The sequence below is a fragment of the Sinocyclocheilus rhinocerous genome, unplaced genomic scaffold (assembly GCF_001515625.1).
Source record: "Sinocyclocheilus rhinocerous isolate Xijiao unplaced genomic scaffold, SAMN03320098_v1.1 scaffold584, whole genome shotgun sequence".
NCBI lineage: Eukaryota > Metazoa > Chordata > Actinopteri > Cypriniformes > Cyprinidae > Sinocyclocheilus > Sinocyclocheilus rhinocerous.
This window is the reverse complement of record NW_015630348.1, coordinates 1,075,300-1,101,692: the sequence shown is the minus strand read 5'-3', so window position 1 is coordinate 1,101,692 and position 26,393 is coordinate 1,075,300. Positions and strand designations below refer to the sequence as shown.

At 37.0% G+C, this 26,393-nt stretch overlaps 1 protein-coding gene across 1 annotated transcript in view; it reads right to left on the bottom strand.

Annotated features, from left to right (window-relative positions):
* Positions 1 to 26,393, bottom strand: part of LOC107740124 (teneurin-3-like) — a 133,406-nt gene that overhangs the window by 56,293 nt on the left and 50,720 nt on the right. Inside the window, exons 4-10 of the mRNA XM_016552441.1 lie at positions 15,144 to 15,330; positions 7,883 to 8,121; positions 6,649 to 6,768; positions 4,623 to 4,837; positions 3,568 to 3,775; positions 2,756 to 2,857; positions 2,275 to 2,469 (exon numbers count right to left, since the gene is read on the bottom strand). Of these exons, the coding sequence (XP_016407927.1) occupies positions 2,275 to 2,469; positions 2,756 to 2,857; positions 3,568 to 3,775; positions 4,623 to 4,837; positions 6,649 to 6,768; positions 7,883 to 8,121; positions 15,144 to 15,330 (1,266 nt within the window). The remainder of the gene's footprint in view (positions 1 to 2,274; positions 2,470 to 2,755; positions 2,858 to 3,567; positions 3,776 to 4,622; positions 4,838 to 6,648; positions 6,769 to 7,882; positions 8,122 to 15,143; positions 15,331 to 26,393) is intronic.

Genomic DNA, 26,393 nt, shown 5'->3' with positions numbered 1-26,393 from the left:
AATTTAAAATTTGTTATCAATTTGAATATATTTTAAAATGTAATTTATTCCTGTGATGGCGAAGCTGAATTTTCATCAGCCAGTACTCCAGTATTCAATGTCACATGATCCTTAAGGGGCCATTCACATATCGCGTCTTTTGCATGCTCAAGTTCGTTATTTCAAATGTAGATGCGCTCATAATGGAAGCGACGCGCACGCGATGCGACGCGCTCATTTTTTCCAGCATCGAGATAAAAACATTTCAACTTTTCAGAATGCCGCAAGCGCACCGTGGGTCATGTGACAAGAACCAACCAATCAGCTTCATCCTTTCCCGTAACAACACTGAAAGGTCAGCCAAGATGAAGGAACAGCAGATCATAGCTGCACAGGGATAGCCATTTTTAAATAAATTTAGTAGCAGAGCTACTGCAAGCGATTTTTAGTGCTGCAAATTCATTTATCCTTTGCTGAAACTTCCACATCTTCATGGAGAGCGCAGGTCATGGTTGTTTAGCAACGGCCAGGGGCGTTGCACAAGATCCCGGGCCCTATGCATAGGCAGTCCTGATGGGCCCCCATGCCCCCCCCATACTATTTTAGTTTTTTAATCCCTACCAGTGTTGGGAGTAACGCATTACAAAAGTAATAATATTACAGTAGTATATTACTTTTTGCTGTAAATATATATATATATATATATATATATATACAGTATAATACAGTTGTAAATTGGCTTTGGCTTTGGTGTTCAAACACTTTTCAGGCCACTGTGTCATCAATTCATATGCCTTCCTTACAGTTTTTTTTTTCTCAAACACTCCTTCTGATAATGTTATCACACCTTAACATTTTTTAAAAGAAAAGTCTATTTCTTTGACAATTACAAGACTGCACTCCAAAACATCCTACTCCATAAAGATTCAATGATGCTTACATATGCTATTTCAGCTTCCTGCGGCTATTCAGGAAATCACTCTTGAATTTGCGGTATTACCATCATGGAATATAGAAACATCATGAGGGAACAATGTCTGCACCATGGGATATGTCTGATCTAGTAAAATGGCTTTTATATTCACGCCATGCAGTTCTATTATCATGCAGCGCAATCTCTGGACCAAATGATGCACATGAGAAGGAAGCACATACCATGACAAATCCATCATCATGTTCTACAGCAACAGACAACGTGGGTTTAAGGTATAATTTGGCTTTTCCAAAACGTAAACCCATGCAGGTATCAGAAACAAGTTTAAAGATGACTTCTCTGATCCCATGAGTTGTTGTTTTTTTTGCCTCAAGGCTCTGTGCACTGGCCATAAATTACTGCAGAAGGAAGCATGATGTACAGTTCTTGTTGAGATTGGGACAGAGGTACTAATTTAATTCTGCGCTACTTCTTGAGGTTGCAGTTTTGGGGAATTTGACAGCTATCTAGTCTGTGTGTCACTGAAGGTGTCAAATTGGAAACGCTGTTGCTAAAGTCTGAAAATTTGGTCATCATTTACTCAATGTCATTTCAAATCTATTTGAATGCAAAACAAGATATTTCAAAGAATTTTTAGAACTATCTCTTTAATCTCTGACAAAAGTCAACAGTTCATATAAAAGCTTCAAGCTGTTTTGAAAAACATATCAAAAGGGTAACAAAGGGCAACTCTCAGATCTCTTTGTAGGTTTTAATTGGCAATCAACTTAATGTGACCACTACAGCTACATTATCAATTGTAATTTGGTTAATTCTAAAGTCAAGCATTTTTATCAAAAGGTGTTTATTGTTTTGTGCAACTTCATAAAAAATGTAGCATAAAACAAATATATTTTAAACAATCTATTGCTAGCAATCTCACTAGGTGCCACTCTTCTTGACCTCAAGGTGAGTTACTCATTCAATTCAATGACAATTATAACATTGTTCAAGTGACCCGAACATAGACATCTAAAGAGTTCATTCCCAAGCCTATTGAATGTGGCTCAATAGACTCAATTGGTTTTACCCAGAGAGAACAGGAGTAAAAAAAATCTAAAGTCAGGAAATATTTTGTGTGCATGTAAGGGGTATTTTCTTGGCTGTCTGCCTTATCTCAATCCCATATGTGGAATCCATTTCAGTCAGTGGATGCTGCTAAATGGTGTGGCTAATTTATCACAACAAAAACCAGTCTTTAAGTCAGTACACTCATCCATGTAATTAGCTGCTCGGTGGTGTTGAAAAAGTGCTCTCCTCCACTACAATGAGCTACATGTGTTGTGTTTTCTTTGCATAGCTGCTGAAATCCATCCAGTTACCTTGGTCACAGTTGTCACCTTTGAAGCCAGGGTTACATATGCAGGAGCCTGTAACACACAGGCCACGACCCCCACACTGGGCGTCCACACACTGACCACTGGGCACATCGCATTCAATCCCTTTCCATCCGCTGTAGCACTGACAGCGCCCGCTGTTGTACTGCCCATTGCCGCTGCACAGCACTGGACACGCCGCTAAAAGAAGGAAAGAAATTAAAGCTAGGAGGATAAAGGTGGACCACAGATGGGAGAATCTCACAAAACATGTCCAGGATGTTATCATTAGATTGTCATGACTGCAATACAGTACTAAAAGTCAAAAGCCAGTTATTTCTAGTTTTCCAGACACAGGCCCACAAATTAAATACATGGTCCATATATATATATATATATATATATATAGTGTGGACAGGTTCTTCACAGGTGTTTTGTGAGATTCATCCTGACAGCGAAAACTATATCATTAGAACACCACACACACCTCTCGAGCAATATGGCCCAAGGAATCCTGGGAAGCAATTACATGTGCCTGAGACACATTCTCCATTGCCATAGCAATTGTGTGGGCATTCTATCACCGACTCTGCACAAAGAAGGTCAGATAATAAAATTAAATTTTTGTGGCATATTAACTTCATTTTTACACTGCTTCATATTTGTGGTCTAACAAGGCATAGAACAAAGTAAGAGGGTTAAAAACACTACTAGAGTGTCTTTACATTAAAAATTATAAGGAGTCCCTATGGAAACTATGCCAAATACTGAATTCCCACTTCATAAATAAATGCATAAATAATTGAAAAAGCAAGCACTTTTCTTTTTTGCTGTAAATAAAAGCAGATCCTCCTCATGGCCGCATAAAAATCATATTTGAAGATAAAAACAAACAGCTCAGCAGCTCAAGGCTTAGAGATTTAGTCTTTTGGCCTCCATATTCCCTGGCCTGACAGAAGGAGATTGCGGCAGAATCAAACTTATTGATTAGCCAACAACTCAGGGCATGCCTCTGCACGCCTCATTATCACTGCTGCGCTATCTCAGGCACTTGGGTGCAAGACAGAAATATAAAAAGGCCATCTGAAGGCACCTATAAAAGCTTGTTACAACGGCCCAGTTACTCTGTCAAGCATCACATTACATAATGTTGGGTATGAAATTACATTTTCAGCTTTGATGCATAAATAAGCAAGAAACACAAAATAACCAGCCACTCTCTGTGGTGCATAAACAAAGACAAATGCATATGCACTCAATCACATGAAGTTACATGGTTGTATTACTTTGCTAGCTCACCTAGTACTATGGTGCTGTATGAGACAGGCTCTACAGTGCGGCCATCATTGTAAAAGGCCAGGTGCCACACACCGGTGTGCAGGTACTGGATGAAGCCTGCCTGCTGAACGCTGACCGGATTCTCCAGTCGGTCCCTGAGTTCCGGATCCAACTGAACGCGCTCTCGTGAGATGAGCCTACTGCCATCTAGAAGCTCTACAAAGTCGTACTGAAACACACACAATTACATTGACCGCTATTACTCAGCTGTTGTCAAATGGGTCATAACAAAATAAAAGGCAAATTTAATATCCAGACACCATGACATTTAGGCTGCCATTACCCTGTCTGGTCCCAAAATATCATGCCAAGAAATCTTTTACAACACTAAGGAACAGATGCCTATTTTTCATTCATTTGGCATCACAGAGTGTGTTATTCACTAGAACTTCCCACTACTTCAAGCAGAACATTAAAATAAATAGATAGACCCACTAACTGAAGACTTTAAATTAAAGTTTCTCCAATTGATTTCCTACTGGTCAGCTACAAAAAGCAATAAGACGACACATGGCAAATTGGAAGCAGCATTCAATAAGCTTGCTTTAGTTTATTGTGATGGCTTTGGGGACACATTGATTGAACATCTACAATAAGTTGGACAGTTTTCCTCAGCACTTACGAAAGATGCTGCTTTTATTGACAGCTGTGAGTGTTAAACACCCAGCCAATCACTGAGACAGAGAGAAGATGTCTTTCTGTTGGAGCAGTTTGTTTTGTTTTGTTATGATTAAAGAAGGATTCGTTCTTTCTGGTGAATAACCTTGGACGTCTGATTCCTTCAACTCCTTGATTTTTATATTGAATAGCTTCTGTCAACAGGAGTATCGGATACTTGACAAACAACAGTTTTATCTGTGGTTTAATAAATGCAAAATAATGCAGCGAATTCATTCATTTTGGAAGATTAAAAAAGTCCATTGACCTTCTTTTTAAATAACTTAATGATTAACTATTTTTAGCCACTTATGACTTGTTTGAGACAATTAAACTAGAAGACTTTGATATTGTATTACCTGGGTGTGTGAGGGTGGAAGTCCCCTCCTCCCATAGACTCCAATGAGGGCGTTTTTCTGAATCGAAATATTAAACTTGAGAAAGTGGGGCTGTTCAATGAGAAGTCTGGACCTCCAGAAAACTCCTGGTGGAACGGCATGTGCTACCTGCTGACCCAATTCCACCTGTCCTGTGTCCAGCGTGGAGTTATACTGCAGCATCACTCCTACCTTTCCTGTGAGCAGACACACATTAAAATAATATTATTCCATAACTGAATCCATAAGCCCAGAAAACTGTCACAGTTGTATTGTTATAATATTTGAAGTTTACTCACAATTCACATATAAGACTTAAAGGGGTCCTATTATGCTCTTTTACAAAGTCTTGATTTTGTTTTGGGGGTGTACTAGAACAGGCTCTCATACTAGGTTGTTCGAAAAACACATTATGGAATTTTTCACATATTTTACATTATTACAACACCTCTCTCCCCAGTCTGGCATGAACGGCTGGAATAGTTCCTGTATCAAATGAAGGCCCGCCTTCTGAAATACGAAATGTGCTGTGATTGGTTAGCTGGGCCAGTGTGTGTTGTGATTGGCAGCACTCGGTGCCTGGTCGGGAAATGTCATGCCCCTTACCATAGCCGCCTGCGAGCTTCAGTGTAAATATTGCGTCAATATCAAATCAATTTGAGAGCGATTTAAACCCGGATGATTGTAACAACTCTCTAAGTTCGTCTGCCTTGGGAAAGCTAGCGTGTCTCCGACATAGTGATAACACTCGTATAACACTTCTCTAGTGCAGCTCAACCAGGTCTCACCCCATTCGCCGATATTTGTGATATCAAATTAAAACAATTTAATCAAATTTTATTAAATAAAATATCTCCTTTTGAATTGGACTTTGAGCTTTGTAACTTCGCAGATCTTTTTTATGCTCAAACAGCAACATTACAGACTAACTAAAGTTGAAAAAGTGAAAAAGCATAATAGGACCCCTTTAAATTTACAGTTTGATATTAAATAAGGGCACTCTTTATTGTTGGGCACTCATGCTTACTTCATTTTCTTTTTATTATTTGTTTGCCCAAAGTTTATTCACTGTAGCAAACCCAGTCAAATACTAATTCCTATCAATCCAGTCAAGACAGCTTCAATTTTGGATAAAACTAAGGGTTTGGTCTTATTTCAAGCCTAAAATTTCCAAAGAAAATTAAATTAAAAGATTTTTTATATATTTCTCTACAGTATACTCAGAGATAAATGGTCTCTTCAATCATTTTCCTGATGAGAGCCTCTAAATGTCAAACATTACCCTAAAACTTGCAGTAGGCATTTGCCATGCTCTTTCATACTCTCCAAAGGCTATCATTCAGATGACAGTTGACAGAGTTTATACAACACAGGCAAACATCTTTATATTGCACTTCAGAAAGAGGCAGTAAGTCAATTAAAAGAACACAATATAGCATGGCAAGTTCGCACTCAGAATGAGGAAATCATCTTTAATTGACTTGCTTCAAACTGATGCTTTCTAAACATGGTAATTAGGACAAACCTAGCACAGTGGGTGCTATTCTTTGGAGACTGTCACTCCGTAGAGAAAGATGCTATCACTATTGTTTCTCTGTAGTACTTTAGCAGTCTTTAAAGTCATCATGACATCTTTACTTATTTTATCAATTGGGAATTGACTGTGGAATTGACCAATGTGGTTAGCTGTCCTTTATATCTGACAATACAACTTTCTATCTCTCAATTGCAGCATTGTTTCTTTGTTCCTTGTGACTTTATATGTTACAAGGTCACTATGCCTCTAAATTACAACATTGTTTCTTGTAATCTTTTTGCAATTGGGTACTATACTGCACTAAGAACAAGAAAGAAACTGAAAAGGAAACACTGCTCTACAAATGAATATGCAGCTTGAAAGAAATAACTGCAATCTATATAAAATAACGTATCTAAAATATCTCATAGAGATATGAAAATGCAGTCCTCTGTGACTGAAAGGTCATTGATTTCAGCCTTGAAATGTTACCATCTGCAGAAATTGCAGTCACAGTGTTGGTCGGGAACGTCACTGGTTTGGCTCGTCCATTCTCAAAGGCGTGATTATCCACATCCTTCAGTTTCCAGTTCAGGCCAAGTACATGCATGGCTGCGAGAGAAGGCAATTAAGATCATGAAACGGAACAGCAAGCACATATCATGTCATGAGACATTCTCATTTGCAAAAGGATATAGTTAAAAGCTGTTGAAAGCCACTCTGGAAGGTGATTTGCAGTCTCCTTTATGCATGTGTTGGACACAAGCGCCGTTCATATAAAAATGAAAACCTCTCCCTCATTAGACTCTCTAAATAGTGCACCAGTGTCTTTTTTTACTATTTGAAAACATGTTCTGTGAATTATCGCTGCATGGGGCCTTGACACAAACTGTTTTGAATATACTCCAGATTAGTCTTTAGCTTGTCACTGAAAACATTTATTGCAGAGAAAATGGAATAAGATTCCAGTGATTAAAAAGAAAAAAAGAGGGAAAATGCGAAAATCAAAAGCCTGAAGATCAAAACATGTCTGCGTTATATAATACAGGAGTTTCTCCCATTCTCTCTTCCCCCTTGCTGTCTCTCCTCTTTCCCCCATTCTCTCTTCAAAACATTCTCTTCTTCATGCACTGCCGTTAAATCTTAGGCAAACACTTTCTAGTTTTTTTTTTAACCGTTCGATCTGTGTGAAAACAGCTTGGGAAAAGTCTCCTTCAAAGTTCACAGCAAGGGAGCTTGCTGAGGAGGCTGCGCTTCACACACCTCTCTTCCTCTCGGTTTGATCTTTGGAGGGATGAATGTTTCTAACAGGCCTTCAGCAGGGGAGGAGGAGTCTCCAACTGCGGCAAATAACTCACAGTGGGGAAACAATGTTAAAAAATTGAGGTTATAATGTTTGTGAGGGCTAACGGAGTGAATATAGATCGCTGCAGACAATAAGATCATGCAGCTTTTGCTTCGCTCCAGACATTAATCACTAAACTGATGTCTTTTTTTCCAGTATATCTGTGTGTATGTGACTTCCTAGAGATAGGGCGACTTTAGAGCAGAGCACCAGGTGTTTTGGCCACAGATGAAGGCAGAGGAAGGAAAAACTCCACCTGATGAGCTATTTCGCTATCTCTTGTGGGGGCAGGCTGGATAAAACAGCTCGCACCTGAGTACCTCATGGTCACATAACTGCACGCAAACACACACACACACACACACACACACAAAGAGTTACCTATACAGTAGCAGAGCAGAACTGACAGCAGGGTGGCCACGCCTACAGCACTGAGAGCAGTGCATTTCCACGAACACCGTTTAGGCGACTTGTTAAATTTGAATGCACCTCTTGATAGCGTGTTGCGGGTTAAGGGACGAGCTGGTGGAGAGTAGACAGCTCCAGTTGCCATAGTATAACCGGGATTAGGAGTTGTGAAGAGAGATGTGGTGCCGGTTCCAGTCTTAAGCAGGAAGTGCCTAGGGAAAGGGAGATAAGATATGAGATGATGAAATATAAAAACAATAACCTTGCTGAAAACTTTCAGAGTGAGCTGTGAACAAAACCTCAGGTTAAAAAAAAGAAAGAAAAGAAATGTAGCAATGTCTTTGTTAAAAGTTATTAAAATTTCTGACCTAAGTTGCACCTTTTTCATTGCACTATGGAAACTGCTGTTATAGTTTTGCTATTTCTTTGTTGTAGATACAAGGTTTTGTATGTAACAAAAGCTGTAATTTAATAAGCTGCCATTAAAATCCTAATAGCTTCATTGATTTAAAGGGCTGTCATTGGATCAGTGCCTGTACTTGTATGAAATGAATGTCTCTAACGATGGACTATGATGGAAAGAACCACACAAAGTCAAGTCAAAGTGAACTGCGGTTAACTGAACTCTAGAGTTTATGATGACAAACATAACCCATAATGATGTGTATGCATCAGCATCTGATGGCAGTGTTTTCAGTTCTGCTTTTCATCAGTGGCGCTCCACCGCTGCCGAATCTTCAACGCCACAGCAAGATAAATCATTTTTTTACCTGAGTTGATAATGTTAAGTTTGCTGTCTGATTTAAATGTGATGAGAAAAACACAAACCACAAAATAATAACAAGAAAAGTTTTGAGCTCATAAAAACTCACAAACTTTACAGTTTGAATCAGTCTGATGAATCCCTCACTAAATTAACACTGAATGACTTTTGCTGACATCCTTCCTACAATAGTCACATTTTGTGAAACGGAAAGTTCAATAGTCTGGAGTCAGGGACTTTTTTTTTTTCTTTTAATACTTTTAAAACAAAAAGCAGCACAAGTGTTTTTAACACTGATAATAATAAAAAAAAATATTAAGCAAATGATTATTTTAATGATTTTTTTTTTAATAATCATGTGACAATGAAGACTGGAGTAATGGCTGCTGAAAATTCAAGGTTTTCCATAACAGGAATAGATTACAATTTAAAATATATTAAGATAGAAAGCAGTTGCAATATTGTACGTGTTTTCAGTGCATTTTGATCATATAAGTGCATCCTTGGTAAGCCTTCTTTCAAAAACATAAAAAACAAATTTACTGCCCCCAAAATGTTGAATGTAGTGCGGATATACATAAAATACACATTTTATTAAAATACACATTTTATTAAAATATCACTTTTTTTTTTTTGCCAAATTCTAATTTAATCATAGTAATGTGCCTATTAATAGTGTGCCTATTAATGTAATATAAACACAAACACACCACATACGTGCATATATGTATATAAAACACATTATATAAAATTAATCACAGTATGGTTGGCTTGGATTACAGTATACAGAAGATGAGGAACTTCTAAAAACAACATTTTAAAATTGAATTTAGGATATTTTGTTTGTTTTGCTGGCTATATGATTCTGCTTCAAAACAGTTTTTATAAGCAGTTTGCTTATATTTTGATTTGTTCCCTTTTGTTGTTTATCCGATTCATTCATACTACACACATCAATAAAACAGACATTCTCAGGTTCATTTCCAGCAAATTTCCATGTGTTGGTGGTTCTTGTTCACTCTGGCTGGCTGTTACATTGGCGTTCTGCTGCAAGCTCTCTCCCTGCCTGCCTCACACTGGCTGCTGAGTACAGTCTTGTGTCCTGGAGGCATTTTACAGTTGGTGTGCCGTCGGTCCTCCTCATGGCTATGGATGTAGGGCCTGTTTACTTGGCCATTTTATTTTTTCATTTAAGTTTACTGTCTGATTTAAATGTGATTAGGAAAAGAAAAAATGAAATGGAAAAAAAAAATTATGACAAGAAAATGTTTTGAGCTCATAAAAAAGCACAAATTATAATCAATTATTTGCTCCTTAGCAGATCAATTTGGATGAGGGTTCAAATTAAGTTTCATTATTTTATTTATTTATTTATGTTTTACTTTTTCGCTGGACTAGAGTGCTGCCTTTATACTTTTGACCAAATTGCTTGCTTATCTTTTTTCCAGTTGTACAAAAATATATACTGTATTACATAATTATAATAAATGTTATACCTATACTGCTAGAATGGCTTTTATTGTTCAGAATATATATACTGTATATACTGTTTAGATACACTTATATTTTATTTTATTTTTTGGAAAGTAACAGTAGAAAAAGCATTATACAAAACAAAAATTTTCAAATGACTGATGTCTCGTGGTGGCCCCTACGAGAATAAAACGGTTATTATTAGACTAGTCTTCATCTCATCTGTACATTATTTTATCATTTTTGTCAAACATGCCATTCATTTTTAATGTGATTTTTTTTTTTCAGATGAAGAAAGGTACCTGATTCCAAACAATCCTTGACTGTGTAAAATTTCAGATGAGGAAACATTTAAAACTCGCCAGCTACTAACAGCATTACTCTTTAAAAGTTCAAACTTCAACGGTCAAGCAGCACTCAGACGCTTGTTCTTTTGTGCAAATTTCAATACAGGCCTGGTTTAAGATGCCTGCTTTTCATTCAGAAGGACTCCATTGTAAAACTTCTACTTTATAATCTGCACGGTTATGAGCTGCTGCCACGACTCCAAACACACAGGCACACACACATTTTTCACAAGGGCTCGGATAGGTTCTGGGCCACTGCGCACTGAATGAGGCACATTTAAAAGCCTTCACAAACGATTAACAAATACACTGACAGTGTGCCGTTTTGAGGCCAAACAATCCATAATTGATTAGCGGGAGTGTGACGCCAGGCAGAGAAAATGACTAAGCTAATCCTCATCGCCCCTTTTTGTAGGGTGTGAGAGTGTTGTTCGCATTAGGACGACTAAGCAGTAACTTCACCCCAAAGAGTTTTTTTTTTTTTTGCTCTTGTACAATGTGATTCTCTGTCAGTGTCCCACCTTTTCTTGTCATCGGTTTGACGCTTGGAATGCTGCAGTGCGAAAGAAGAGGCCCTACAGAAGAAAAAAGGAGGATTTGGAGGTTGAAAGAGAAATTGCAAACAAAAGAATAAAAGTCCTTTCCTGGCATAATCTGATATATAATGACTGCCGCATTAGCTAGGCTAAAGAAAAGAGTGGGCATTTCAAAGGACTACTCGTTGACTTAAAGAAAAGAGTACGTGACCGGTGACGCGAGTTTAACGCGAAGACAAGGCCTCTTTCCGACAAATGCGCACGTGAGACTTAAGTTAAATGAGAGGGGGGAAAACTGTGAAAAATAAGGAAGACTTGCACATATCCTCTCAACTCCAACTAGGATTCAAGCATCCTCTTTGAGGCGGAAGCATCTGCCACCTCAGTAGGGGTCTCGGAGCAGCAGGTGCCTCTCCAGCACTCGACAGAGTGGCGGTATTTTAAGACGCTCCCTGGAGGTTTCTGCGCCACTGCCATTTTAGGACAGTCCCTTTCTGTTGACATGTAAAGATCAGAGTCCTTGTGACAGACAGCGGAGTGGAAAGTTTTCAAGATAACGCTCTGAGAAAGGCAGAGTAGTGAGAAAAGGAGACGGTGATGGATCAGCGTACTGCGAGGAGGAAAGCGAGGAAGCTGAAGAGAGAGAGAGAGGTAGTAGAGGAATTCTACTGGGATCATTAATAACAGGAGAAGCCTGTGTTCTCTGCCTAGATCTAGACACACAACAAAGATTCTTCACTTGATGTGATTACAAAACATCTTCCCTTCTCATATCCATAAGAAGTACGCTCTCACTAGAGTCCTTTGTTTTCTTTCTTTTTGTTGTTGTTTTTTCCTCTCCAAAATGGAGCACAACAGCTGTGGCCCGCAAAAGATCAAAAACCTGACGCGCAGCATTGCCAACACTTCTGGTGGTAATGAATGTGTACAGTGCGACTGCAGGGTGGATTCTACATTAAATGCCATTTCATGAAAAAAATACCACAATTTAGTGACCAATTTACCAAGTTGAAATGATTTACGAAATATTAAAACTTACAATCCTTCCTGTTCTACATATATTCTTGTACTGATGAAAAACAGACAGTAGGCTATTTCATGTCTAGTAGAGATTTCCAGAGGTGTTTTTTTTTTGGAAGTTAATGAAAGGCGTTAAAGAAAAAAAAAACACACACACAAAAAAAAAAAAACCATTGGCATTATGTTGAAATACCAAGGAAAGAAAGGCCACAATAAATTGCAGGCCAGGCTGGTTGTAGACTGAAATTAAATTTGATTCATTCAAGATGATCCACTTATTTTTATAATGGCATCCCATTCCTCTATTTATGCTAAACACACACATGGCTACTTTATTCATAGGTTATAACTTAATGGATTAATTTTGTGCATTCTAGTCTACACACATTGCAATCTTTTTATGACAGAAAGCAACAGTGAATACATTGCTTTAGATACAATGGTGCATATGGCAATTTGAAATAGTGTTTGAAATTGCTTTATGATTGTTAGAAATATTTCAGCTGCACAGATAACTGTTAGTATTAGACTTGTTCTTCCTTCAGGTGGCATAACATCTAGCCTTCAACAGCTTTTAAATATTATATAAATATATAAAAAAAGTTTCAATATATCATCCATCATGATTTACATTTAAATTAGATTTAATGGAACCTGGATTATTTCACAATGCATACAGCTTTTTGTTCATGTCAAAGATAAAATAACACATTGTTTTCTCTTTTTGGCTGAAAACTGAAAATGACATTTATGGTATTTTAGACAAAAATGATGGCCATCTAGTAGCTATTTTTCAGTACATTTAGTCACAATCTTGAGATGAGCATTTAATGGCACACATGTTTTTTGTTGTGGAATGATACTGTGAACAGTTTAAATCTATTATTCATCTTGTTTAACCTTTTGAGTGGGTGACAGCTCAGGCTCCTCAGGGTACATGCAGCAATTTAGGGTTATATAAACTGTGCCATTTTATGACATTATGCACAATGTATCATCCAGGAAGAATTTAACTCCTTCATGCTGTTAAAAAAAAGTTGCCAGTTTCCAGCTTCACTCTCTATCTCTCCAAATATATACACTATATATGAGTAACACTGAACAGGCATCTGATATGTAAGTGGTCAACCATGTGTTCATGTTTTTTTGGGTTTCTATGTCAAAAATCCAATTATTTTTAAATGAGCCATTTTTGCATCTTAGTTTCAGTAAGATCTTTTTTCTTTTCTGTGAACGAAGTTTTCAGATCTGAAACTGACAGTATGTTTTTACAATCCAAAAACTCTTTTATTTCAAAAGATCAAGGAAGATTTGTTATGATCCCTTTAAGCTAAAAATAAGCATATTCTTTTTGATGTTTCATCCACTTAGTCTAAATATAGGCCAAACGAATTTCATGAATTGATTGATTTCAATTCAACTACTAATATTATTTTATGAGGAACAACGTCTTTCTTTGCGCTCTGTGTCCACTACTTGGTCATTTAATTATATATGTTTGCATAAAATTGCACGTATACATAATAGAAATGTTTTCTTGCACATGGTGACTTCTGTTTTGGTTAATTAACTCTATTTCCAATGCTTTTGCATTCATATCCGTCCTCTGCAGGACCCAGTCTACCGGGACCCTTCCCTTCAGCCTTTTGAAGTGAAAATGCTGATTGTAGTGTTTAGAAATCTGCATATGGATGTGGAAAATCTATGATGCAGTACATTACTATTTACTCTGTGAGTCGGTTATGAACAAAGGCTGACTTTTGTAAAGGAAGAGATCCTTTTATAAAGACTTGTATTGCACTTTTATTCTTTAATTAAAAAACGCTGTCTTATAATTAAACAATAAACAGGTTAAGAAACTGTATGCACTATTACAATAAAAAAAATTTTTTTTTAAATATTATAATAAGAACAAAAGTGTGTATACAAATGCTTTTGAGATCCAAATGATATGTGTATCTGAAGAGGGCGAGACTAACATGATGTGTATTTATTTATGCTTGATATGATACTCATGTCATGCATACATGAATTCATTCTGTCAGGTGGATGCTGGGTAGGCAACCCTCAGCTTGAGTAGTACACTTCAAGATATCTGTAGTGACAGCAAGGTGCATTATATAAAGGCTTGTCTTGGTAGCTTTTACAACAATATTTGCTCAAAAATGAGTAGTGATAAATAACTGATGGAAACTCAATGGGAAATGAATGACTATATAGAGTATGAGTTTTGACACAAATCAAACTGATTAAGTGATTAATATTTATACAGAAAACAGTGATTCATGATACACAATGTTCAAAAGATTGTAAAAGTGACATAAGTGTACAATATCAGGTGTCAGCCATTTTGTAGTGTGTCTGAATCCCCATATAGTGACTTTCCCTATATAGTTCACTCCTTTACCCATAATGCACTCTGATTTAACTGATGTACACTCACCAAATCTGACACACACACACACACACACACACAAATTCTTGTCTAAAGTTGATTGTATTTCTAGAATATTGCCTTGGTACAGCTCTTTTATTTTTTTGATAAGTCATAATTTGATTTAAAAAATGATTATAAAGATTGTTAGCAAATAATTCAGTTTACCAACAACAATGAAAACAAACATTTTATGTTTCTTCACTTCTTCAACTCAGAAGACTATACAGAGAGGAACTGAAAATTTGGTGGAAGATTTAAATATCCGGGTATAACCTGTAGATAACATATTCATCTATGTAAAATAATAAAATAAAATAAAATAAAATTAAATTAAATTAAATTAAATTAAAATACAATTTTTGTCCTCTTTTTTCACTGTGCAAAATTCTCTAGTTTTATACAATTGTGAACATTGTTTTCATGTTTATTTTCAATAATTCCTCTGTAAAACCAAAAAAGTCAAAACCATAAAGAAAATAATTAAAATATACTTAAGATAAAATGCATACAGTATAATGTTGTTTGTTTTTAATCAACATCAGAATTCACTCGCTTATTTTCTTTCACTCCTTCTCCATATAGTCATTGACTACATATAGAACACTGAAAACAGTAAGTGAATGAGTGAGCAAATTTATGACTGTGTAAAAACACGTACCTGTTCTCTAAGCCCACGTTGCCACCCAGTACCCAGTTTTCTTGCAGCTGCACGCATTCAGATGCGCTCTGAAGCTCTGTCGGCTGATTGGCCAGTGATTGGTTGAGGGAGGTGACTGACGGATGCTGCTTGTGTTGATGTGGAGCAGGTGGCAGAGGAGGCGGTCCTGCTTGGTTGGGAAGCTGGTCTATTGGAAGAGGAGAGGCAGAGGTATTAGTGGAGCTTGTTACAGAATTCTGCTTTACACAAAGCGCAGGCGGGTTGTGTGCTTGTTTCAGATCGCATTGGGTTAAATGGAATTCTTTACAGGATGATTTGGTCCTATGAACACCTTCAAATCTTCACTTCACTCCGTCCAGCTTCATTTAAGAGAGAGGAGAAGCTAAACACTACATTATGAGAATCACACGGTTTACTGCAATGTGATTTAATTTGTGAATTAAAATAACATAAAAAAATCAGCATTCAGCATACTTCTGAATGCTGTATTGTTGAGTATTGCAGGTAATGTTACAAGTTTGATTATTTGTGAGAAATAACAAAAACATGTGAAGGGAGGGAAAAAAAAAAAAATATATATATATATATATATATATACTGTATATATACACATATATAAGATGAATGCTCTACATCATAGCTCTGCATCATTTTTCATCCAAGTTTTTGGAGGAAAAATAAATAATGAATTAATCTAAAAAATATATATATCAGTATTATTAACAAAGTATTAGTAGTAGTAATAGTAGTAGTATTTGCCTACAGTCAAAAGACAGCAGATATGGCCAGGAAAGGTCAACATGACTCGAAGAATGAATCGCAACTGTACAACTTACAAAGACTTGAAATTGAGTAGCAATAGTGACATGGTGCTCACCGACTTTTACGACTGAGTAAACGTAAGTCTCCGCAGGCCGTTGCTGGGGAGCAGATGTTTTATAATGGGCTCTTAAACTGAACGCTTCACGTTTGATTACAGCCAGAGACAGACTCTCGTTTAACTAATGACCGGAACCTCCATTAGGACAGCAGGAAAAAAACAGGTTTTCTCATTTCACTCCAAGCTGGGTAATTGCCCCCCAAAATGACACTGTGTGATTATCTCACTGTCCCATCCTGCCGCCGTGCTGACAGGTCTGTTTCCATCTGACTACGGGTGTCCAAACATATGCTGTCACACACTAGACTGTGACAGGGACGTACTGCGCAGGCAAGCCACAAAAATTCAATATTTGCCATTACTCTCATGCGAAAGCACCACGAGGAATAAAGTGTGTGTGGTGGAATAATTTGTTATGAGCTTTGCCTTTCATCTCTTTTTTTCTCTTCTTTTAAGTTCAATCATTTAAATGTCAAAATGGTACTGGCAATGATCAAATCATACTTTATAACCTATTATTAACATTTCAAATGCATCAGTCACAAAATGACAAGCCAGATTTCTTTTTTCCACATAGGTTTTTATGTATCATACTGAATGTTATAATATACAGTGCCTTCAAAAATATTAGGACACTTAAGCCTTTAAAATGTATAATTTATTAGCCTAGATAAAAACATAACAAATATCATCACATTAACTATGGACATTGATGATCAGATCACAATCAGATAGTACCTGATCATGATAAAATTATTTTTATTAAAAAATAGAGTGTGATCCGATGCAAGGACATTCTGAGCACATTCAATGAGGTGTGAACACTAATGTGTTTTCATTATCAACTATACAGTGATACAGATGCTGTTACAAATAATCATTATGCATCACTTTGTCAGACTTGGTTGTACATTTTCCATCATGGTCTACTTTATCCATAAATAAAATATTGTAACTCTTGGCATTTTTAATGTGACATTTATATCGCAAGAGCTTCTGTAAAAAGAGCTTCTTTAGTCTTACCAAGTGCTCTGTACTTGGGGATAGATCGTGCAGGTTCTTCTTTTATTCTCTCTCTCGTTTTTCTCCCCAGATCCTCACTCACGTGTCTCTCCCAGGCTGTTTTCACGGAGCCTTTTAAAACTTTATTTTCTTCCCTTTTCTTTGCTTCTAATCCTTATTAGCATCCTTTACTGTGGGAATGTTTATAAAGTAGGGAAACGCAGTAGACCATACATATTATTTTTATCTGTCAAAATGACGGAAAGCATTTGGAATTATCCTTCAATGTTTTTCAAATTCAGTAAATAATGGAAAATGTTCGATGAACACAACCTCAGTTGCAATGTAAGTGGCGTTTTCCGTTTTGTGCAGATGACAGTGATCGGATCTCTATACAGTCACACTGGAGAATGCAAAGTGCAAATGCAATTCAGCTAAAGAATATCAAAATACTATCCTGATACAAAACGCAGGTTAATGGCAAGGGAATAGCAACCATGACCAGATAGTGTGCTTTTTTTCTTCCTTTTTTGTCTTCAATTAATAGGGATGCACTAATTAGGACATTCTGTTTCTTTTATTATTTTTTTACAAGCAGGAAGCCATATGCTTTAGCAAAATGCACCATGCTGTACAGACAGCAATTTGGCAATTTATTTTCTCAAATGTCAACATTTATGGGAATATTCATTTAAACAGTTCTGTTGTCAGTATCAAAGAGGTAAAAATGTTACACAGCAACACACTGTGAGATTTCAGCATCACACACATCAAGGATGTGTCTAAAAACAAGATATTTTGAGTACTAAAACTACTCAAGTAAATAATCATTAGAGTCACCTATTTTACTACATTATTTTAAGTTTTGTTCAGGTTAAGTAACACAAATAACTAATAACTAAGCATTTGCGAGAAGTAACTCAGTACAGTTACTGCAGGATAAACTGTTATTGCTGTTATTATGGTGAACATACATCTCTGGCGAGCTCTTAAAATGGGCCTGTCACAAACTAGCACTGTGACAAGTGACTCTGAAGTCAGTGAGTGCGACTGAGAACGTGCATGTGTGCACAAACTACTGAAACAAAACACGTGCAGTATGACTGCTGGTGCCCATGTCACATCAATTATACTCAGGGTTGAATTTGCGTCTATGTTCATTGTTTAATTCACTGCAGTTTATTATTGCAACAAGGCGATGCACATCACGCACATTTAATATTTCATTTTACATTAAATCAGAATTTATCCTTGGACATCGTGCATGCAGTAATACTGACTCTGATGTAAAGCATTCAGTCTCGGATAATAACAATAACCCTAAAGAAATAAACTAAAAACAAAAGTTCATATATGCCACAGAATCACCAGTCATGTCAAGAACTATGAAACACCAACTAATTCTAAACGGACAGAGGCTGAAGTGAGGAAAGAACAGGAATCATTATGACAGGTGTCTTGCCACATTCATGACAGGGTTAAAATAGGCCTCGGTGACATGGTGCATTAGACAAAGTGTTGGAGAGGAAACACGGTACACACTCCACTCTGTGCGCCTGACACAAAGAGGTCACCCGGTGCAAAGACGGTGATGTTGTGTCATGCCCAGACACGGCGAACACCATTACACTTTCATGTTGTTTGCATTCGCAAATACATCAAACGGCCCGAGACAGTGGTTGAAAATGAAACAGCCAGCAATCTTAAGAGACAGTGAACTTTTGCAGCAGCACAATTTGCCTTAAATGTGCCCTTAAGGTAACTCATGCCTTTTTGAATGCGACTTAATGGAAAATTGTAACAAATTATTTCCTTCAATCTAGATAAGGAGGCACCGCTCTGATTCAATCTGAGCGCCGCTAGACTCCACATACTAACAAATGATTACACACAGCATGAGCAGAATGTTAAGACATTCAGCAGGCTTTCCATCCAGATCTGAGGCAATCAGCTTCCTTTAATCAAACTCCCTGAGCAATAAAATACAATTCTCTCTCTTGATTGGACGTACACATGCTGTACACAGATTTCTCTTGAATGTGCATTTCTGTCCTTTGTAAGTTTATGTTTACATTTAGGTTGACTTCCTCTGGCACATCCTGCAAAAAAAAAAAAAAATGATGCAGCTAAGAAAGGAAATTCCTTTATGTTTCTATTCTTTTTTCATAAAAGTATTCATTTGCAATCTGGGAAAGATAGATACAGCTGGCACAAAATTTCTCAAAGTCAAGTTGTTCTACTATGATTTAACAAGATGCTTTAGTGGGCCGTTTTGATTAATATTGGATGGAGCGACTGAAATGACATCCCATTTTACTGTTAATGCTACTGCTAATGTCTGCATAAAACACTGCTGAGGGGTCATCTACATTTTCCTCTCTCATGACGAAGAGCAAAGGAAGGCATAAACATGAAAATATTCCATGAACCTGCACTGATACAAATGCATGCTGACAAATAGGGGTGACCCCCCGAATAGTCGAAGATGCGATGCTTCGATTGGAGGAGCCTGATTCGATTACCAATCTCACAGTCGAATATTCATATAGGTGTTATGATCATGCCATTTTGGCTATATAGGGGTGCTCAAATGTCTGATTTCACATAGAACTACCGGTTTTCTCCCTTAAAGTTAATATCATAATAAACAGCCTATTATGATAATGCTGTAAATAAGAATCTGAAAAGAAAGAAGCTTTAAATAAATATTTTAATGTGCGTGCAATCCAACCACCCCTATAGATTTAAGTTTTACTTGCCATAATCCGTGACCGACAGAGAAGCATCTTGGCGCAAGGATTTAAAACTTTAACAAGACTCATACTGACACAGGCAGAGTGAAAGACTGGATTTTTTCGATCTCATATACATAACATTATAATGAGAACACTATTATAATAAAACGTTGTCGTGTTTCTGCACGTTGTTGCGTGAAGAAAAGGAGTTCATTCAGAGCCACGCAGACACGTTCACTTGTGCATTCGAGGCATTTTGTGCAGATAGCCTATAAGTCGTAATATTAACATTATGTTGTATAAATAACGAAGCGTATTCTATACGAGATAAATGATGAATGAAATCCCATTGATTAAAAACCTGCTGCTTCATTCTACTGGTCATCTTCAGAGCGCGCAGCTCAAAACAGAAATGCAGAACATTATTAACTACCTATACATAACATTATAATGAGAGCACTATTGTAAAAAATGTTGTGAATTCTTAGGGTTTCGCTGACATTTAATGTTAACTCTTTTAATCAAAATATAAAACAATGTATCTGCGAGGAGTCCATTACACATTTTCCCTGTGTGTTAACATCAGTATTTATGACTGTCTCTTGGTAATGTATTTTGCCCCCCGCCCCCAAACATATGATTCGACTATCAGTCGACTATCGGCAAGATTCGAAAATTCCGATTCGACTATGTAAATCCTTAGTCGGGGACACCCCTACTGACAAACATAAACATATTCTTTAGTTTGAACAAATAAAACAGATCAAAACAAACCATTATCTTTTTTGGTTGCCACATATCAAACTATGTTTTCCAGTAATAGTAAGACAAATAAATAATTTATGTAGGCTATTGTTTTCTTTTAACAGAAAATGCAAACAATTAGTGTTTTCTACTCTTTTATAGTCTCAAAATCAGCTCAAAACCCTTTGCGTAAATAGCTGTTCTCACAACAACATCTATCATTTATCAAAAAGAAATAAAAAATACATCCCCCTGCCCATGACAAGAGTATATCATAAACTGTCATATTTGATAAATGAGACTAAATAGTACCAGAAAAGGGGATTTGGTATTGCATTTCTGTAAATAATGAAAAGAAAATTGCATTCATGAATTCTGTGGTAAACAGAGGACCCTTTGAGACACCATGAGCATGTTACGGTAACAGATGAATGTGAAATACACATAATAGTCTGTGCATGCCTGAAAGGAGCTATTAAAATATCATTCAATCTCAACACAAATAGTTGAAAAACAGAACATAAAATATCTTTAAAACAAACTCTGAACTTTTTCTTCTAAATAGTAAGAACACAGGCACATTTGAAGGCAATGAAAATGATGCATTAACATTGAATACACATTATTTGAGCATGTAATTTTTGCTGAATATTTTTGCTGTCTTGAAGAGCTTTTGCACTTACTCCCGCTCCTAAGACAGATTATAACACCGTTCTTGATTATTCTGCGCCGAGCACTACCCTATATTTAGACATCCATCCTTAGCTCTCCTTCCATTGACTTTGCCAGTCGGTATCACATCCAATCACTTGAGAGAAAATGTCACAGTTGGAATAACCCTCCGGAGCATGGAATAACCCAGCAGTTACCAGTGGACTATAATTGTATTTTACCTTAAGTTCAGTCTTCATGAGCCACTGCCACATCCTCCAAAACAACCCAAAATTTTATGTGAAATATGAAAGAATTTTTTAAACCTCTTATTTTCAAAATCAAACTTAATAGAAACATTTAAACAAGCTCTCCAATCAAAACAAAAAAGATAACCACCGGAAAGTGTTTGATTTGGTTATTCAGTTTCAGTATAAAATACTACCTTCATGCCTTATTTACCCTCCAAAAGGGTGCATATTAGTACCTAAAGGCTACATATTACCTAAAGTGTGCATATTAGCAACTAAATTGTACACCTTTAAAATGGGCACCGCCCCAGAGACAGCCTTGTGCATTTTTTTTCTAAGAGTGCATCATTATGGCAAGAGGCATCTGTAAACTGAATTACCATATAGGTTGTGATCAAAGAAAATAAAAAAAAGACCATGCCTTCCAGGCTTTTAGTCTGAGCTCACTTTATAGGAAGTATTGAAGAGATGTAGCAGTGGGGCAGAGCCCACCCATGATGAGAGTAAGAGTTGTGGAGGAGTTGGCAGTATAAGACTATAAATCTAGCATAATAGTGAAACTTGTCTACCTGGCATGACAGGCTATTCAGGAGGCATTCAGAGTCCAGCGTAAAGCAGAGCACAAGCATTTAATCAAAGTCACACCGCCGCGGAGCTGAAAGTGTTCCCTGGGACTAAAACCTAACAGAGAAAGATTTCAGTCCCTCTTGGTGTTTTTCCTTCAGTCTGATTTCTACTTGTTAATATCTGAATATGCTCTATAGGTAGAATTCTCTCAGATTTGAATGGTAGTTATTTGTTAGTAACATGGTGACATAACTTTGTCAGAATTTTCTGTCAGACAGGAACTTTAGACTAAAAGGAGAGACGTTTCCTGTGACACGATCACCCTCAAGCCATTCTATCTGAAACTGACATCTGCAATCTGTTTCCAAATGTAAAGCTTCACCAAGACCTCAGTAAAGTCACGATGCTACTGAGAGCCAGTGTTCAGCTTTTGTCAATCATCGATTTGAATTCTCTTCCTCAAAGAGAACAATCACCAAAATCATTCACAATATGTAATGACATTTTAAAGTTAAATAATCTGAAGGTATTTATTTATTTTATCATCTGAACGCATGGCAACTGTACTATATTGCATCTTGCACTGAGCAAATATCATTAACCTTCTTTCAAACAATACTGCCAAAAAATGTCCACATACATTCGTAGGGTTATGGCAAAGGAAAAAAAAAAGTGTGCTGATATCAATGTGCAACATCTGTTCAGTGATTTTGCTTTTTCTGCCACCTTGTTTTACAACACTAACAAAAAATAACATAAATAATAATTCAAAATAAATGGCAAAATCTTATTCTCTATTAAAAAAATTCTTATTTATTTTTATTCAGATTTAATTATTATTATATGAATTTAGAATTTACACAAACATGAATGATAAATAACACATTGTATGTGTTATGCACAGCAAACAGTAAAACAAAAAGAACCATACAGTATATTAGGACTGCATAATTAAATCAACTAAATAATCAAGAATACACTTATACACTTATGTTAACCCTAACAAGCTTTTGCAACTGCTGAACACTGTAACCAATCACTGACATGTCCCTTGTGCACTGCCATGTACTTTTACTTATTGTATTTCCCTCTCGGCTGGTATGCTTCTTAATTTACTCTGCCTTACCAAGGCAAGTTGCTGTCAGTCAATGTTACCATATGATCTAAATTCACTGCGATTTCATGTCTGGTTGAATAATGATTAACGAAAAATTGGCATTCAACAAGCTAATTCAGCATGATTTTGGTTTCCCGCCAACTGTTGTCAATAACTGTATTGTTTCACCAGTGTAATGGTAAAAAATAATAATAATAAAAAATCAATTTAAGTACTTCACCACTGTTCCCCATGAGTTCTTCAGCATTTGATAATGCATCAGTCATTCTTTACAGTTCTGCATGATATTAAAACTTTGCTCAATAATCAATAACTGTGCAGAACATAACTGCAGTGCTCGCTTAGAATAAACACATATTATAATCCTTTGGTGTGGACGCCAAGATAGTTATTGTTATAGCTTAGATTTTTGGTGTAATGGCCCTTAATAAACAATGAACAAACTGGTCACATCTACCTAAAACAAGGGAATGAATTAGTAAAAGGCAGCTGCAATTTACCTAAAACGAGGAAACAAATAATTAAAATGTACCCAGGATTTAATAAAAACTAAATAATTAATTAATAAAACATCCTCACTTATTAAGCTGAATTCTTAATTCTTGTCCACAATATATTTTCCTGCATGTCACGAGCAGGGTTCCATGCATAATATTATATCAATAATAATTTGTCATGAATACCTCATGAAAAAAACTCAAAATTAAACAATCACTACAAAGGTCTGTAAAATAGTACTGGTGGAAACTTTCCTCTAGATCTCTTTCTCTTTTTTTTATTTTTTATTTTTATTTCACCAATAGACCTGTGGTGAGGTTTTATTATTGTCTAAAAATAATTTGAGATGTTTCGTTTCACCAAGTATCAAAGTTTTACAAAACAGTATAAAAGAAAGAAGAATGTCAGCAAAAACAAGCTCTTCAGACACTGTCTGCTATTCAGCCGGGGAAAGGTCATGCATTTGCACGTTACTTTTGATTTTTCATCAGCACGATGCTTCAAAAACAGCTGTGGTAAAATGTGCTTGGATCAACCAATTTAAATGCTAAACTTCTCCGGGAGAGATTGAAGCTTCTTCTTAAATACACACTGAAAACAAATCACTTGGCCCACTTTGAAGAGCGGAGTGGGAAATTGAATGACCCTAATGTTAAGGTGTATTGTGTCTGGGCTGGAGTAATGGAGATTCTGCTGTCTGTCTGGCCTTAAGAAACAGTTTCATCCTTAAACGTTGTTAGTCCATTTAGTTTCACTGATTCTGAGTCTTTAAATTGAGTTAGTATTGATAGAGCTTTTTGCACTCCAATGGACCTAATTCATTATTCTCTTTGCTTCATAAGGTATGCGTTCATCCATCTAATATTCCTGTTCAAACAAATTAAGATGCCACAAATAAAACCCAACAAAATAAATGCAGTGTTTACTGCAGTTATCACATTCGCTGACATCTGTATTCACCTGTAAGGAAATAAAAAGGCATGATTTTGCCGTATGAGGAAACGGCAGCTAAATGTGGCCACAGGCCCACAGCCACAAAACCCAGCTTCAACATGCATGCCTCAAAAGATCATCTGATCCTTTTTTAATGTAAAACATACCCTACATTCTCAACGATCACTTGTAATCTAAGCCTGCGCTCCGTGTTCTCGCACTACACAACTCCGCAGACTACCTGATAACTTTCAGACGGCCTGTACAACCCTACTTTCAGTTAGGTTGGTTTCACGCCTCGGGGTAGAGACTCAAACCTTAAGCTCTCCTCGCATGTCAGAGGAATGCACAAAGGTAATCTTGGCCTGACAGACTGTGCCGCTGTGTACTACTCCGCTGCCTTCTGAATAATGAATCCAGTGCTTCTTCTAGTCATCCTCCAGCAGAGCAGTCTGGAAATAGCTCCACAGCCGTCCAATCTAAAAAACCTCACTGCTGAGCTAGCCTTTAACCCTCTCTCTAATTCCAGAAAACACACAAGCACTGCACCGCACTCCAACAAGCATGCAGATTTGCGCTCAATCGCGTCAGCCATCAGGTTATATGCAGAAGGTTTTAGGTGTTCTTATCATCTTTAAAGAAAGAGAAAAAACAGGATCAAAGTAGGGTAGCAGACTTTCTTTGAATGCCGTCGTGCAAAGCGAGCAGGCATAGTAATGACCAATGGCAGCTCTGAGCGCTGAATGATGGATGACAGTAAAAGGAGGAAGCAGGACGGAGGAGGAGACTGAGATTTTGAAAAGCAAGGCCTAATTATTCAAACTGCTTCACCCTATTCCAGGAATTCCTTGGTGAGAGCTCACAGACACACCAAAGTGAGCAGACAAACTCAGAACAGAAATATCGGGATGAGTGTCCCTTCATTAGAAGATCAAAGCGGCTCTTTTTTCCCCCAACTATAGCTGGGATTAATTCAAAGGAAATGGGTCAGGGTGAGCGAACATTCAGTCGCTGCAGAGGCTGACACATCCCAGATTAGCCTGATCATGTTGAGTGGCTAATCATTCAAAGTATCACCCTCAAAACACTTCAATTATACACAAGTTATTTAACAGATTAAGAAAATTCCACTGTTAGAGCAATAAAGTGATTTTATTCATTCTTTGTCAGCTACGAAAAGCCTCAGATTGAAAGACAGAGAATGTTCATTATTGAAACACCATTAAACAGCTTTCTTGAACAGATAGACAAACCTTCTGATTTGCGTTGATGTATGAATGTATGCTAAAGGTTTATAAGCAGGGCTTAATTTGTGCCGGAACAAGCCGGATCCTGATCTGGCACCTCCGAATTTGTCCGAAATCTGATCCGGCACCTCATTTGACAGATCCCCTCCTCACGCGCCAATGAAAGACGTTTGTGTTGACCTATAGCGTGCATATATTTCATGAAAAAAAAACTTCTATTATGAGCAGGCTTGCCTAGCATCTACATTTGAAACAACAAACTTGAGTGTGCAAAGAGATGCGACGTGGTCTCTCTCACAAACCCGAATGCACGGATCCAATACTGATAGACATGCGTTTTCTTTCTCAGATGTTTACATTTAGTTAAGACAAAACCGACTGTGCTTACGAGGATAATCGCCAGGACGGCCATTTTGACGTAATTTTTTTGTGTGTATTTGGCCGCGTAATCGCAAAACAAGCTGCGAAAAATAACTCAATTTGGTACTCGCGAGGAGGCGCGATATGCACGCTATGGATGTGACTGTGAGCGCATAGGAAACCCCATTTGGAGCACGCGAGTATCGAATGGCTTAAACTTAAAAAGATGTGCAAATGATACAGTTTTGTGACGATGCAACAATGA